Consider the following 15,387-nt stretch of genomic DNA (forward strand, 5'->3'; position numbering starts at 1 on the left):
CCTCTTTCATCTTTTTAGCTATATATTGCTATTCTTTTGTTTAAGGAAAGATTTTTCTAAAAAACCTTGCACAAAAGACTTAAGTAATTAGTGATGGATTCAGGCAATGCAGCCATTCAAATATGGCTGTCCTCTGATCTAGAACGAGCTGATCAAACACCAGCAAGCTAATTATTTCAGACACTGTACAGTAATCACCAAGTCCAAATGTGAGCATTTACAATCAAAACAGGTGTAATTTTCTGCATTAGAAGACAGTCTCGTGATCTATAAATGTCAAAACTAATACATATAATGCGTAAGCTTACAATAGAAACCTAAACTTCTGATGCCCACTGCCAGGAGATATCAATGTGGACCTTTTCAGCACTTTGAGATAATAACCAGCCTAGTGTACTAATTTACAAACTCAAAGAAGCAGCAGTCTGCATTTGAAATATAACCTGTGAAAAAGTACAAGAGGAAAACAGCAGTATAGGTATTTTGCAGATGATCAGTGCTTAGCTCTGCTCTCAGTGAAACAGAGGGTTAGTTTTGTGCTATCTCAGGGGGATCAGGCTTGCACCCTATTAACCAGGGACCTACAGCTCTGTTCTGCATTCCTCCTTCTCTCAACTCCCCAGCCTTAAAAATAGTGAAAATACTTTTCAAATGAGCAGTCCAAGTACACTAATCTCATTCTCTGTCTTGAAATATTCAAGAACTGCTTTTGAAAAATATTTAAGATAATGATGCTGGAGAGTCATTAAAGTTTTGGGTTGTTTTTTTTTTCCAAAAAAAAAATCAACTTTAAGGTACACATACAAAGAACAGTATTTTCCGTTTAGGATACATTCTTTTAGCACTTCTTAAAAAACCAAACAAGTTCAATGTCTCTCAGTGCTTCTTTCTCGGACTCATAACTAAGCAGGTGACACAGGTGGCATTGAAGTAAATGCTGCTTTGCCATAGCTGACAGTACACACAGAGGCTACCAAGATGTTTCACAGAACAACAGACTACGGGCTCAGTCCAACAACTCCTACTCAAATGAGTAGCCTTTGCTCATATTAAACCACCACTGAAATTAACAGGATTGAAAGAGTATGAGCTATTCATTCAAACAGCAGTCTTTATGGTCTTGTCCTAAACAAGCACTCCAGAGGGGAAGAAAGCAAGACTGAAAATGATGACAGATAAGTATTTTTTAATATATATATGTGTACTGGAGAAATTAACAGGGTCCCAGTATTTCACAAATGAGGTTTTCAACATCCCTTTCAGAACTACTGTTTAATATGAAAGCACTAATGCATTTATTGTCGCTTTTGAAGTGGAAGTCCTCACTGACACCAACAGGGAATAAAGCTTAAAAGCATACACATCCTCCAGCTGAAAGGGTATTTTTGGTGTTTCTTAATGCTCAATCACCTTATAAATGACAGAAAGCAGTACCAAAATATTATCCAGATTACTAAAAATTTTAAGTGTTTAAATACGAAGCTAAAAAATAAGTGTTTTAGTTACAGCATATACCTACTAGAGGAAAACACAGCATTTTTCCATGTTTCCTTAATGTTTTACAGCTTGCATCCATTTTCTGATATATTACAAAGTGATTAAATCCATTACGTACTGAATAATTTCATCTTTTTTCTTTTATCTCTCCTGAAGAAAAACAATCATTTTTGTTATTACAGTGAGGATGCGGTGCAGTAAAAATTTTCAAGGACTTTGGGGGAATTAATTGAGCATTTGCTTAATCTTACAGACATGAGTTGGATTTTGCAGTTCTTAGTTACACAAAAGGTGTTGAATGGGAGTTTTGTCAAGCAGTCAGGATCTCAGCCACTAATAACCTCTCAGTTATTTTCTTTTTCTCATTAGCAGTCTAACAGCTAACAGACTAATCTGAAGCTGCTACGGGATGCAGGATGAATTGCAGCACATAAAGCTTACCCTGTGTAAACAGGTGAAAAATTGCAGGCAGCATCTCTCACACAGTACTCCCGGCGAGCTCCTGAGCAGGTACCAGCCCACCGAGCTGCAGTGGCTCCAGCACAGTGCTGTCACTTGGGTCTGTCCCTAAAATTAGCTCACAGAAATTCAAACAGAGGTGTTTTGAGAAAGTCACTTTGGGATGGTGACACCTGAAGTGGCTCAGGTGTTCTGCTGACTCAGTGATGCCAGGTGGCTTTGCTCTGCCACCTTCCCTACGTGTATCCACCAAAAGCTTTTCAGGCTGGAGCAATGCATGGCTGCAGTGAGGATGGTGTTGGACTGTAAGAGGAAAGCCTACTGCATGCTGTGCAAGGGAAAACATAATGAATGGATGCTTTAAAAATGCTGCCATCTACTCCTGTGAAACAGACTGAAACGAAACATCACATTCTAGTCAGGTTAATTCTGAAAACATATGCTGTTTATCAAATGCCCCCTTTCTCCAGCCTGGAAAAATGCCAACCGACCACTGTGTTTCATCTGCCCTCCAGAATCTTTCTGTTCTGTCCCAACTTAAATCACTTCTAGTACTGTACATGTAAATGACCTGAAAATCACGTTTTCAGTTATGTTAAGTAAGGGCTATTACAATCACATGTGCTCTGACAATTCAGAGTTGTATTTGTAATTCTGTATCATAGAATTCTAAAATTATGTATGATTCATAAGACACTTGAATAAAACCAGGTAAGAGAACTGACATTTTTTAGGCTTTCATCTATTTCAGATTGCTGATACCTTCCTGAGGCATTCAAACAAAACTGTCTTGTAAAGGAATCCAACAAATGCGCGAACAATTTTTTTCTGAAGCTTCTTTTTAGACTCTGTGCAATAATACAAATGAAAGCATGGAAAAGTGTTGCATGAATTACTATTATGCCTACATTCAGAGCTGCATAATTGAGACTTATCAAGACTTAAATGTTTTCTAAATGTAGGAATTTCTTTCAGGAAGAAAAAGAAAGCAACACTGATCTTCCATTGAAAAGCAGTGTACAAACTGTGAAGGAGTTTCAGAAAAAAATGCGTTTGTTAACATCAGCTAAAGATAAAATGTCTGCTAACTATGAAGACAGATGTATAAAATGCTCTCACATGCAAATCCAATAATCATTTCAAAGTGCAGCTCACAGCATTTTTGTATATTTAAACAAGCAATATTATAAATAGAACTCTGAGAACAGCGCTCCCATACAGGACAACTATTTACTACTCCTATCATCAGAATACACTAATTTACTTTTCCCCAAGCACAATTTTAATAAGGTAACAATAATATGTTTTAAGCCTCCATAAATTTGTTTTCAAAATCATATTCATTTGGAAATAGCACCCTTGTAACATCGTATTGATCCTTGAGAAGAACACTATTACTTTTTCCTTAGCTTTATAATCTCTTACAATTGACAGAGGTTTTAAAGAAAGTTTTCTTAAATTGTCAGAACACGTTTATTTTCTTGCAAATTAATTCTTTTTAACTCTTTATGATAGCTTTGAATCCCATAAAGAAAGATGAATTATCACATACTGAGCCCAAGCTGTGAAACAGGAGGAGACAAATAGAGACCCCTACTGTGTTTAACAATGTAGAAGAAATTCCAGGCTCAAAAATTTTCTGTCCTTTTTCTCAGCCCACAAAAGCTGTCAGTACTGATTTGAACAGTGGAGGGCACTCTTGCTATGCAAAACTCGGCGCTGACCTGGCACACTCGGTTTGATCTATTCATTCAGTAGCCTAAATCTCAGAATTTGTTAAGTAACAGCCACCTGTGGCACAGGCACTAACTGTATTCTGTTAGAAGCATTTGCAGTTTCTAATCTGTGCAGTGAAGCACTTCATTACCTCTAACACTGGCACCTTTCTACGTGTATGCAGATGTGGAACAGATTACACAAATTGTTTGGAGTATCTGTGCAAGATATCACTTTAAGTAAGACCTGTGTTATGCTTTTCAAAATTATATAAACAGCCATTTGGTTGGCTGTTATAGCATATCTATACATTAATTCTGGGTTGTGTAGAATTTGTGTGCAAATATGCTGGTGTCCGTAGGAGCTAAGTTTATTTGGAACGCATCAAGTTTCATGGGGAATCTTAACAAAAAATTGAGGTCAACACTTGTAACTTAGCCAACATGTACAAGACATTGAAAAAAAAACAAACCAAAACAAATAAATTATAAGAAAGAAGCAGAACACTAGACTCTGCATGGATTTCCTATTTTGAAAAGTGTATCATTAACTACATCTTCAACTATGTAACTCTGCAGAATGAAGCCAAGCACTCTCTGAACAACCACAGAAACGCTGACAAATTTGTGTTTGGAGGCTCACAATAAGAGAAGCCAATGTGAGGACCCAATCCTGCATCTCCTACACATCCCAAAACTGAGCTTACAAGTACTGGACTCAACGGCACTACTCCTTTGAGTAAAATTACTCACACGCAGGAGTGCTTGAAAGAGCAAACCAAGAGTGATCTGATGCCAGTTGTGCAGCTCAGTCATTTTGCTCATTTACCGTTCCGTGTACTGCAGTATTGCACAGGATAGCAAAGCACACAAAGACCTGAACAAATTAATTAGCTTTCATCATTTGCAGTTTTGGGGATATTACTACACCAACAAAACCATAAAATAAAGTTATCAGATGGCACCAGCAGAAGGGGTCTCCTGAAACGCTGAAGAACAAGTTGCTTTTGATTAACTGAAACAAAAATACTGCAGCACCTGCAGGGTTAATTAAGCAGCTCAAGATGCTGGGCTTCACAAAAGGAAACCTTTTTCCTCCTTTAAGAACTGTAAACACTTGTGCTGAACTAGATGGGCATTTGATAAGCTGTACAGCATGTAGCAAACTCAGAGGGATCTCTAGTTAACACTCAAATTCAGTGTTAACACTTAACAGAACAGTGGTAAGCCGTGCTGCCAAGGTCAACTGCACAGATGTACTAATTGTATTATGAGCTTGACATCTAGTGGCCACCCCTGGCAGGGCAAAGCAGGCAAAGGTTAAATCAGCAAGCCTTGTCAAAGCACTTCTAACTACCCACCCTCAGGGAGAGTCCTGGAGAAGCTTTCTGGCACTCTCCAATCCCACCTTCTCCCCGGGATGCAGGCTGGGCTTCGGCAGCAGCCCGCTGTGAGACCACACAGAGCAGCACCCACCCATGCAGCACCCACTTGTGCCTCCTGAACTCACTCCATGCCCCCACCCTGGCTGGCTGGGGGAGGTTAACAGCCTTCCTTCCCAAATATTTTGGTGTGCCTCTGTGCCAAAAGTTTGGACATTTTGTGGATTCTTCTTTCTCGCCTAGTGACAGGGTCCAAATTTTTGGGGGGAGTGGTGAAGGGCACTGCCACCACCCCAGTGTTAGAGACTGTCAGCAAGAGATCCAGAAGGGATCTTTTTTAAAGGTTTAGCTTACCCCGTAATGGATGTCTGAGTTCAAGTATGCTCACTTGGGGTACCGTAACTACAGCAAGTATTTCTAAAGACCCCGCTCTTTAGTCTGCTGTCTTTTCACTTTTCAACTTAGAAGAAACATGTTTTTTTAAATGTGTTTCATTATGGGTTTCTGTCACCCTTTTAAACAATTATTTTTCTGGCTTTCCCAATTCTGGGAAGAAATGTACTCTATGTCCAAGAGCTCTAGAATTGAACCAGCTCCTAAAAGTATATTTTGACCTAAATTCCTATTTTTAATTAATGGAAAACCCTCACTACTTTTAGTGGGATATTTTAAGAGGGCTCAGGAAACAGGATTTTGGCCCTTTACATTGACATGTACAGTTCAATAAAAATTTACTGCTGGAACTAGATTTACTCATGCTTCCTTTGGAAAAAAAAAAAAATTCCAGCAAATTACTCTCCTTTTACAAATGCAATATTATGAAGGAAATTATTTTTACATGCTTTGTTTTGGAAAATGTGTCAGTACTTAACTATTTTAATGTCATGTCAGACCTGGTTTATTATCAACGAAAGTGACTGACTCATGTCCTGACTGATGGATGGTCAACAGATATGTTTGTCCTGGCTTGGCAGTCAAAAAAACAAATGAAGGAAAGATATCCACAAAATCTCCCCAGGACTCAAACTATTTTTCAGAAATTGCACTAATATTCGTTATTATTTTTACTTTTTTTTTTTTTTAATGCCACCCATTTTTTGAATTGTAGCTTTCCCTCTTTCTTAGGCAAGGAGAAGTAATTTTCAACAGCTTAATGCATGCATATTAATGGATTAATTACACAGAATTTAAAGCAACACCTTTCAAAATTTCCTCCCGCCAATTCCATAAAAAACAGCTTTAATATCTACCCCAGGAGATGGCAAGACTTGCTCTAGACCAGCACCACCAGATGAAATCTGACCCAGTTCTGTCTACGTTCCTTGCTACACATCTATCAGCAAATTGGCTGATTGTTGTAGTTTCCTTATTATTCCAAACGTTTTCCTATTGGTAACACAGTTAAAAACAGAGTATTTAAAAAAATCATACAAATACAGATGTTACACAGTTCGAATGCTAAGTCTGTACTGTAGTAGCAAAACTATTTATATAAAGTTTCAATTACCATTTCTTAGCAAAGAGGCAATTTGTAGCAATACTTATTTGGCCTTTATTTTCCAAAACAAAAAGCCTCCTCTTACAGTTGCCTCAGAACAAAAACTTGCAAAAAATCACCCAAGTTTTATGTTTACTGAGAGCTGCTTCTGACCTCTCAAGTTTTAAAGGCAATAGTGTCTAACTGATGTGGAACAACCTCTATTTTGTATGTAGTAATGTCCCTCCAAAATGTGTTTTTCCCCTCTGTACATGCAGATAGAGTGAGCACACACACACGAAGCTGGCTGCTCCGTAGCAAACTGTGTCGTTGCTGTGGCGGAGCATGTGTGTCTGTGTACACACTCCAGAATACTGAGAGCAGTCACAAACTGCTCAATACTGCACAGCCCAATCTCACTTTACCAGGACGAAAAAGATTCATTAGTTTAGACCATGCTGTGTAAGAGTGGGGAGAAAAGCAGGTTCAGTATTTAAAAAAAATACTGCAAACGGCACACTAGAAAACTGTCATTATACAGCTAACTACAAGGTATCCCTTCCACCTCAGACTAAACAATGATACAGCTTTGCCAGAAACTTCGCATGAAAAAGTCCAAAGCCTCGTTTGTCATCACCCTTTACCAGAATCTCACTTGCACCCTCCGAAAATCACTTTTCAGCATTACAAAAACCCCTTTTTATTATCTCTACTTTCAAAATACAAATGCTATATCCGTGACTTAATACAAAAATTAATCGGAGTTGAAGCATGTGCATTGTGCCTCTAATTCTGATTCATTTGTAATCTGTTGAATTAGGCAAGTATATTAGAAATGTAATTCCAGCTATTACAATGCTTTACATTTACTGAGAAACTGAGATTATTGTATTCTACAGGCAGTCATCTGAGCCCTGCTGCTGCTGGTTTTAAATGATTTCAACCATATCTTCTAATTTAGTAACCTCAAAGTGTTGGGGTTTTTTAATAGGTATCTTTTGTTCACTCTTCTACAATGCAATTACTCGAGTAATGTATCACCACCAGCTGTTTTGTTAACACTTCCTTTCAAAATTATTAAAAAATTTATTTTTAGCATTTCACTTTCAACAAATAATTTCAAACTATTTTGAGTGTAAATCTGTAGTTGATGACATTGCTAATTATCTTCAGATTTCTAACAGTTTCTCACCATCATGACACTGCCCTGTTTGAATGCATTTGTATTATGCTGTACCCCAAGCTGGCTATAAAATTGCTTGTTCTGATGCTTAAACTTCTGTAGTAACATTAGCATGCAAGTTCTGGCGAGACCAGCCAACTTAAAATCTGGCCTAATGTTTATCTTCCATTCTGCTCCCCAAACTGCCAGGCTTCTCTCTGCCACTATGAGTGTTCCTTCATTCCAAGGATTACGCTTATGGGACATTCATTTTTAAAAGCTTCACTTCATAAAATCTATTTTAAGGCGATATTAAACACAATTCCATTAAATAAATAACAAGCTTCATCTGTGTAATCTTGTGTTAACAACAACTTCCACTTTTGAAGATAAACAGCCAAATTAGTGGAAAGGCCACATGTACCAAATAATACTGCTTGAACAGTTTGCTTTCTAAAAACGACAAATATTCTTGCACTATTTTTGGCCTGTTGCAAAATACGTTCAGGAACTGTAGCAATATCTTGATTACAGCTATGAACAGAAACGAAGAACAGTGACTTGACAAGAAGTGCTTTAATTCACGAGATCTGGAGCGCTCATTATATCTGGCCTATAAAAATGCTTGCAGTATAGCAATCGTTAGGCTTCCTAATATAACGTGTAAATGATTTACATTACACTAATGTGCACTAGATAGCCCTCTGCTCGTGTGTCCTGCCCCCACCTCTTTCGCGTTTCTCAAATGGAAGTGCAAACCCAACAGCACTACTTTAGCTTGTTAATTGTTAACTCTGACGGGTTTCACTCTATTAATTAAAATATGTTTTAATAAAAGGAAACATAGCACATTTTGATAACAGCCTTCTAAGGCTGAAAAGTATTTACATTGTTGCATTTTAGGGCTGCTGTGAAAGCCGATTTTGTGCTATTCAGGGACCACAATAATAACGCTTTAAAATTCCTCACTGGGATGCAATGTAGTCCTTTTGATGGAAAGACTGTCTTTCTCATTCGGCAGAAATAAATCCATTCATTTGATCATGTAGTCATTGAGGGCAATACAAAACAAACCAAGTGTGAGAAATTCTATGTGATGAAGTAAACAAAACAAAACCCCCCCAAAAAGGGGAAAAAAAAAAAACATTTCCATGACAAAAAGATTCTTTGTCCTTAATCTACCCACCATATGCAAGCGTTTCTTTTTAGCATATCTCTTGTTCTAATCTCGGGTGACATGGCTACATAGATAAGATTCACAAAAACCTAGTTTAACAATTATATATTTTTTTTAATTTATTAGCTCACCAGGAGTGTCATAATGAAGTTGTGGGGTTTTATTTTTCTGTGCTGAAATGTGTTCAGAGCATGCAAAAGTTTAGAATGCTAATGATAAATTCTTAGACCTAGGTCCCACCCCAACAGAGACTGAGCTCAACAAACCTTGTTTACATGATAAAATACTAAATCTCACCTGCTTGCCTATATTAGTTGCTTTTACAGGACCACTGTTTCCTAAGGAATAAAAAAAAAAAAAAATAAAAAAAAAAAATGTGGAAAATGCACTGCTCTGCTCCTCCGCTGTGACAGAAGGAAGCATTTCTCTGTGTGTCTGTTATTGTCAACACCCAAGTGGGCTTTCCTGAAGCAGAGGCAGTAGCCCCTCAGCAGCCCTGGGCAGTGTGGGACTCACTCCCTGGGTCCCCAAATACGCTGGGAAGGAGCAGGAGGCTTAACGATTTGCCAGTCTGACAGATGTTTTAACCTGATGAAGTGGATTCACGGTGCCCTAAGCTTCAAGACTGTAAAGTTCAGATACAATAGTCAAAATCCTCCTCAGGCTTCAACTTTGCTGCCTTTCTCTCCCCACAGATGCAACTTAAAAGTCATTATAGTTTTGAAGCAAGAGAATGACTTTTTTTCTTTTTGAAGGAGGGAGGGCGGGGAAGGATAAAACAGTGGAGAGAGGGGCCTACACAGAAAGCAGAAAACACTGGGGCTCTCACTAGCTTGTGCGAGGAGCTAAGCAAGCAGTGGGCTCTGCGCAAAGAGCAAAAGGAAAACTTTCAAGTCGAAGCGCTCAACTTAGCCCTGGAAAAGTGATATTGGGCTGCAGCATGCCTTTGCACGCTGCAAAGACAAGGATTACAAAGGAAATTAAAAGTTAGAAAAAAATAAAATAATAAAATAAAATCCAAGGAAAAAAAAACCCTGCAGGCCTTTCCTCGGAAAACAAAATACAGCAAAGTGGAAATAAGGAGTGATTACAGCCCAAATCTTTCCCGCTTTGGACACTTGTTCACTAGGAGCTCGAGCAGCCCAGATGCAAGTGTGCGTCTGCCTGCGTGTGGGGAGGGAGCGAGGAATGGCGGATGGGCGAGAAAACAACCCTTCCCCACTGCCTGCAGCCGGCGCGACAGGGGCTGGTGGCGGTGGTGGCACTCCGTGTCACCCATCACTGATAATAACTACAGTCGCAGCACAGCCGGGAAGCGAAGGAGGAAAGACGGCGCACGGTGGGGGAGAGCCGAGAAGCTGCTGCTCAACCACCTCGAAAATAACGCAGTCGGCCCCGCTGGCCCTGCCCGCTCCTGCCGGGGTCCCCTGCCCGCCGGGCAACAGGGGGCAGAGGCCAGGATAGCCCGAAACCCAGCGGGCTGCCCGGAGGCGCGCCTCCCCGAGGCGCGGGGCAGCCCCTAGCACCGGCCACGCTGAGGCTGCCCCGGGGGCGCGCACCGGGCCCCTACAACCCCTTGCCCGCGGGACCCCCCGGGACCCGCAGCCCCTGGCAGGACACCCAGGCTCCGGCAGCCCCAACTTTCCTGCCGGGGAGGAGGAGAGAGGGGGACATGGCTCCTGCCCGCTGCGAGCCACCAGCGGGGGGGGGAGAAAAAAAGGGAACACCAAAAAATGCACAGCGGAGAGGAGGAGGAGGCGGCAGGCGCTGCTCCGGGGTGCCGCTCTGCAGCTGCCCGAGGGAGGGCCTGGCCCCGCCGCCGAGCCCAGCCGCGATTAAAGCGCTCGGGAGGCCAGGAGGCAGCTGCGGGAAGGGATGGTTAGTCAGGGGGTGGGCTGCAAAAACTTGGCTAAACTGCTAACTTCTCAGTTCCGCTGCCTCTTCCCCCAGCTGCTCTAATTCCCATTCTCCCGCGACAGAGTAATTGCTCTCCCATGTTCACCATCACCATAAATCCACCTATCTCCATCCGAAACACACTCACAAAAGGAGAGAGAGAGAAGGAGAAAGAGGCGCCGAGAGCCCTTACCGTGCTCAGAAACTACCTCCGCTTGCAGCTCTTCGTCCGATTTGAGATGCTGGGGTTTCGCTTGCTTTCGACGAGACATGCTGCTAACTGAGCCGTCTTGACTCTGCTTTTTGCAGAGGCATCAGCGACGTGGAGGTGGAAAGGGGAGAGGAATTGGGAACGAGGGAATGGGAGAGGGGGAGTGGGGGCTGCAAATAACTGTTCGCAAATAAAAAGTCGAGTTGCAAAACAAATCAAACAAACAACAACAGAAAACGAACCAAAAAAAAAAAAAAAGCAGAGCTAAACCAGCCAACCAAACTGGGAGGGAGTGCGGGTGAGCGGGTGAGCGAGCGGGGGATCAGCCGGGCGGGGTGTGCGCGGTGCGGCGGGGTGTGCGCGGCGGGCTGGGGCGGCTGCGCGGAGCGCGCATGGGGCTCGGTAATTATGATTGTGAATAATGCATGGCTATTAATGGTGCTGGGGGCGAGCGCGGATTGGCGCGGCTCCAGCGGACTCAGGCTGCATATGTAAATGAAGGACGGGGCTCCGCAATTAGCCGCTTCGCTCCGCCAAATGATGCGTCTCCCCGGCACCGGCAGCGCCGCCTGCGAGAGGCACCGGGCGCGGCGGCAGCAGCAGCGGCGGCGGCGGCAGCGACACACACACGCACCACGCAGGAGGGCTCTGTTTTGCACACACTTTACACAACATATGTGCAAGGTTCACTTGTTGGGGGAGGTCACGATCTTCGCTTTTCTTTCTATCTCTCCCCCCCCCCCCCCCCCCGCCTTTCAGGTTTTTTTCTGCTCTGCTTTCGGCTTCTTTGCTTTCTGTTTTTTTGTTTGTTGGTTTTTTTTTTCCTCCTTTCTTTCTTCACATCACTCTGCGTCTTCTCTCCTCTTCGTCTCGCTTTCTCCAGAAGTTGATCTGCAAGGCATCTGATTTCTGTGTGCGTGTGAGTAATTTCTTCCCAGGAGGAAAAGAAACTTTTGTGTATGCTTTTGCTTTTTTCCTTTCTTTTCGATGTGCGCGTGTGTTGCTCCGCTCTTCTTTCCCCTTGCTCTTCACATGCTTGTCTTTAGCTCTTCCTCCATCCCGTCTCCTTTTCCCTCTTTCTCCGTCTCCCCGGCTGACTTTTGTTCTCTCTCGAAAGCGCACGCACGCACACGCAGAAGACCTTGGGCAGTTTTGTCTTTCACCTCTCCTTCCTTCTTCTTTGTCTTGCAGCTTCTTTCTCCAAGCAGAGACTCCCCGTTGGTGGTGGTGGTCACTTCCTGTTGTCCATTGGTAGGAAGTTTTTTTTCTTTCTCCCTCTCTCTCTCAGGTTGTAATGACTTTTTGTGACACTCCTCGCCCTGCCCCCCACCCCACCCCCCGACTCAGTCGTGTGTCCTGTTAGCTAATGACAGCGGTCTCTCGTGTGCGCCGATGAGCAAGTCCTTGGTCTCCAGCAAACAGTATCGATCCTCTCGCAGATTTGGGGGTGGGGGGTGGCTGTTGTTGCTGTCGCAGGGGTGATCCCCCCTCCTCTGCCTCGTCTCGCCTCGCCTCGCCTCGCTCGCAGCGGAGCCGGCAGCAACTCCCAGCGCTGCGGCTCCCCTGGTCGATGCCTCCGCTCCGTGCCGAGGAGCGGTGCGCGCACCGCGGCCGCTCTCGATTTCGGGCAGATAAACTTTCAAGTTTGGGAGCGGTGCGGGTCACACGGCGGCTCCTCCTACTCTCCTCCTCCTCCTCCGCCTCCCGCGCCGCGCTGCCGGGGCTGCCGCCGGGGCTGCCCCAGCCCCGCAGCCCGATCAGCTCTCGCCGCCGCCGAGCCTTCCTATCCGCACGCACTTTCCCAACAGCGGCTTTTCTCCCAGGCCCCCCCCTTTTTTGTAAAAGTGAAGGGGGGGGGGGCAAGGGAGAGACTTCCCTCCCCCCCCCGCTTTCCCCTCTATCGCGTTACCGGTTGCCGTGGAGCCGGGCAGAGCCTCCCCCGCCCTGTCCCGCTGCGCCGCGTCCCCTCCCGCCCCGTCCGTCCCCCGGGGAGGCGGGAGGCTCCGCCGCCGCGCAGCAGCTCCTGCTCCCCGGCAGCCGCCACAAGTTGCCGCTTCCCGTCTCGGTCCTTGCCCGCCTCCCCCTCCGCCGGGGCCAGCCGGGCTCCCATGGCAGGGACCCGCCGCTAGGATGTACCCCGCCGTCGCCGATCGCCGCTGCGCGGAGCTGCACCGCTCAGGGGCCAGCAGTGCCCGCAGTTCCGCTCATGGGTGTGCGTGTGTGGGGTTTTGCGGAGGGGGGCTCCGCCAGCCGCCCTGGCGATCCTCTTCGCGGTTGTTTTTGTTGTTGTTGCTGTTGGTGGGGTTTTTTTGCCCCCCTCCTTTTTTTTTTCTTTAACGCTAGTTGCAGCCCGGCCCTTGAGCGCTGCTAGCCCAGTTCCCCCCAATCCCCACCCCCCGCTCTGTGCGGAACGGCCCCGTCGCTGGCCCTCGGTGATCGGCGGGGCGCGGAGGCGCAGCCCACCTCGGCGAGCACGGGGCGGGGGCAGCTCTGCTCATGGGGCCGGGGATCAGTGAAAGGGATTTCCTCCTAATACCCCCTCCCCAGCCCGTGTAATCCAGCCCTAGTCCTTAAAACACACTAACCCCGGCTTCTTTGGGAGACTCCTCTGTGTAAACTTTCTCTGCTGATAGCTCGCTTTATCTGGCGCGTTTTGATACCGCTTTTCTGGGCTCGCGGTTTATTCCCCGCTTTTATGTGAGCAGACAAACCAAATAAAGTTAGAGGCGACAGTTTAGGCCACTCCGGATGGTTTGCTGACACGCATGCCATCGGCGATTTCTGTGGTGCAGGTATTCGTTAGAAATGGGCACGACCCTGAAGGGAAACAAGACTGAAACACCAGACCACAGCCTTTTAGATAGCCGAGCACGCTTTTCTGCCCTGTGTTTAGCGAGATGTGTACACGGGACCCTTCTCAATGATTGCCGTCTTTACAGTTACAAACCTTGTTCCCCTTCTATAAATTCTGACGCATCTTCTCCCTGTGCATCTACCCTTGCTGAAAGTTCGGTCTCACTCCGAGTGTCTCTTTTAAAATATCTGGACACGATCGTGATAGCTGAAATCTGATGTAATTTTCTAATATGAAGTGGGTGGGGACGAGCTCATTAATTGAGCATGGGGTTTATTTCCCCCTTCAGAAGTGGGGATTTATTGCACCCGGCGCACACGAATAGCACGTTACGGGTGTGTGCGGTGCTTTTCGCTGTGAGCATGGTGCAGGTGAAAGCGAGGGACTGCGAGCGCTCCTGTAAGCCCCCGGCACCGCAGCCGGAGCAGGAGTTGGGGCTTCTCTTGCCAAAGCAGAGCGGTGTATTTCCCCGACTTGCTTGAGGTGAAGGGGTTCATCTACCCCCTGTTTGACTGGAATGGGAGAGGACGCACTTTAACCTCGCCCAGGCATTTTTACTCAATTGCAGCAGTTCCAGAAATGTGTAAATTTTCATCCGGTCATATTTTGAAAGGGTTTGTTGCTGTTGCTCAGGCAACATTTTTCCCCCCTCCCTAAACTTTGGCTTTTTCTATTGCTCAGTGGCTGGTAGTTCCTGCAGGAGCAGACGATTTTTTTGAAGAGCGTTCTAAGAGTGCCTTTCATATAGCGAGATGTGTGAGGAGGCAGCTCATTGGCAGCGTTATAAAACCAAAACTTTATGCATCGTAAAAAGTAAAATGATTGAAAATTAATATGATTTTGCGGAACATGAGAGAATCTTTTAGGTGGAAAATTAAATAATCCCGTCTTTAATGTTTAATGAACAATGGAGAGCACAACAGGCAAGAAAGGCATAATTACCAGATTTGTATCTCTCGACATTAACATATTCTAGGGTTACCAGTGATACATTTTATGGTTTTATTTTCCCTTACGCAGCTCGCCTTCCCACTTTTTCTCTTGGAGAAAAAGCCCTCCGCGATGCGCTGCTCGGGGGTCGCTCGGCGGAGCTCTGCCGCTGCCTCCCCCTACCCCCATTTCCCCATCCCCCTGTTCCCTCCCGCCCAGGGAAGCGCGGCGGAGCCCCGGCCGGCACCGCCGGGAGTGGCGCAGGTCGCCGGGGGAAACTTTCTACCCGAGCTGTATGGAAAACCCTGACAGTGCAGAGGGCTCGGGAGGCGAGCGGAAAGTTATGAAGTGATACGCGTCTCCTCCGGCCCTTGCTCTTCCCCCCCTCCCACTCCCCCGGCTCCCCATTACACCTCAAAGTTTTCCACGGACCTTTTAATTCATCTCCCTGACTCGAGGGCGAAAAAAATTAAATATTCAAATAATAATGGTGCATTCGCTAAAGTTAGGCTGTGAAAAAGCGGCCACTGTGTGAGTGTGGGAGGATCTCAGGGTGAAACACGGACACCGCTTATCCGCGTAAATCTCAGCGCACCCGCGCGGGTAGTTGCGCGCAGAGGAGAGGAG

The 15,387-nt window shown here is 45.2% G+C and overlaps 1 protein-coding gene across 3 annotated transcripts in view; it reads right to left on the reverse strand.

The window, feature by feature from the left end:
• Nucleotides 1–11,216, reverse strand: part of SALL3 (spalt like transcription factor 3) — a 22,866-nt gene extending 11,650 nt beyond the window's left edge. For 2 of the 3 annotated variants that reach the window (XM_057424355.1, XM_057424354.1), the window contains exon 1: nucleotides 10,959–11,215. In XM_057424355.1, coding sequence (XP_057280338.1) covers nucleotides 10,959–11,037 — 79 coding nt within the window. In that variant the 5' untranslated portion in view covers nucleotides 11,038–11,215. Of the gene's footprint in view, nucleotides 1–10,958 lie in introns of all 3 variants that reach the window. The other variant, XM_057424353.1, reaches the window with a different exon arrangement.
• Between the last annotated feature and the right edge of the window lie 4,171 nt (nucleotides 11,217–15,387).

Source organism: Pezoporus wallicus, unplaced genomic scaffold (genome assembly GCF_028554395.1).
Source record: "Pezoporus wallicus isolate ANWC-B61680 ecotype Strahan unplaced genomic scaffold, APGP_CSIRO_Pwel_v1 contig_5485, whole genome shotgun sequence".
In the NCBI taxonomy this organism is placed as follows: Eukaryota; Metazoa; Chordata; class Aves; order Psittaciformes; family Psittacidae; genus Pezoporus; species Pezoporus wallicus.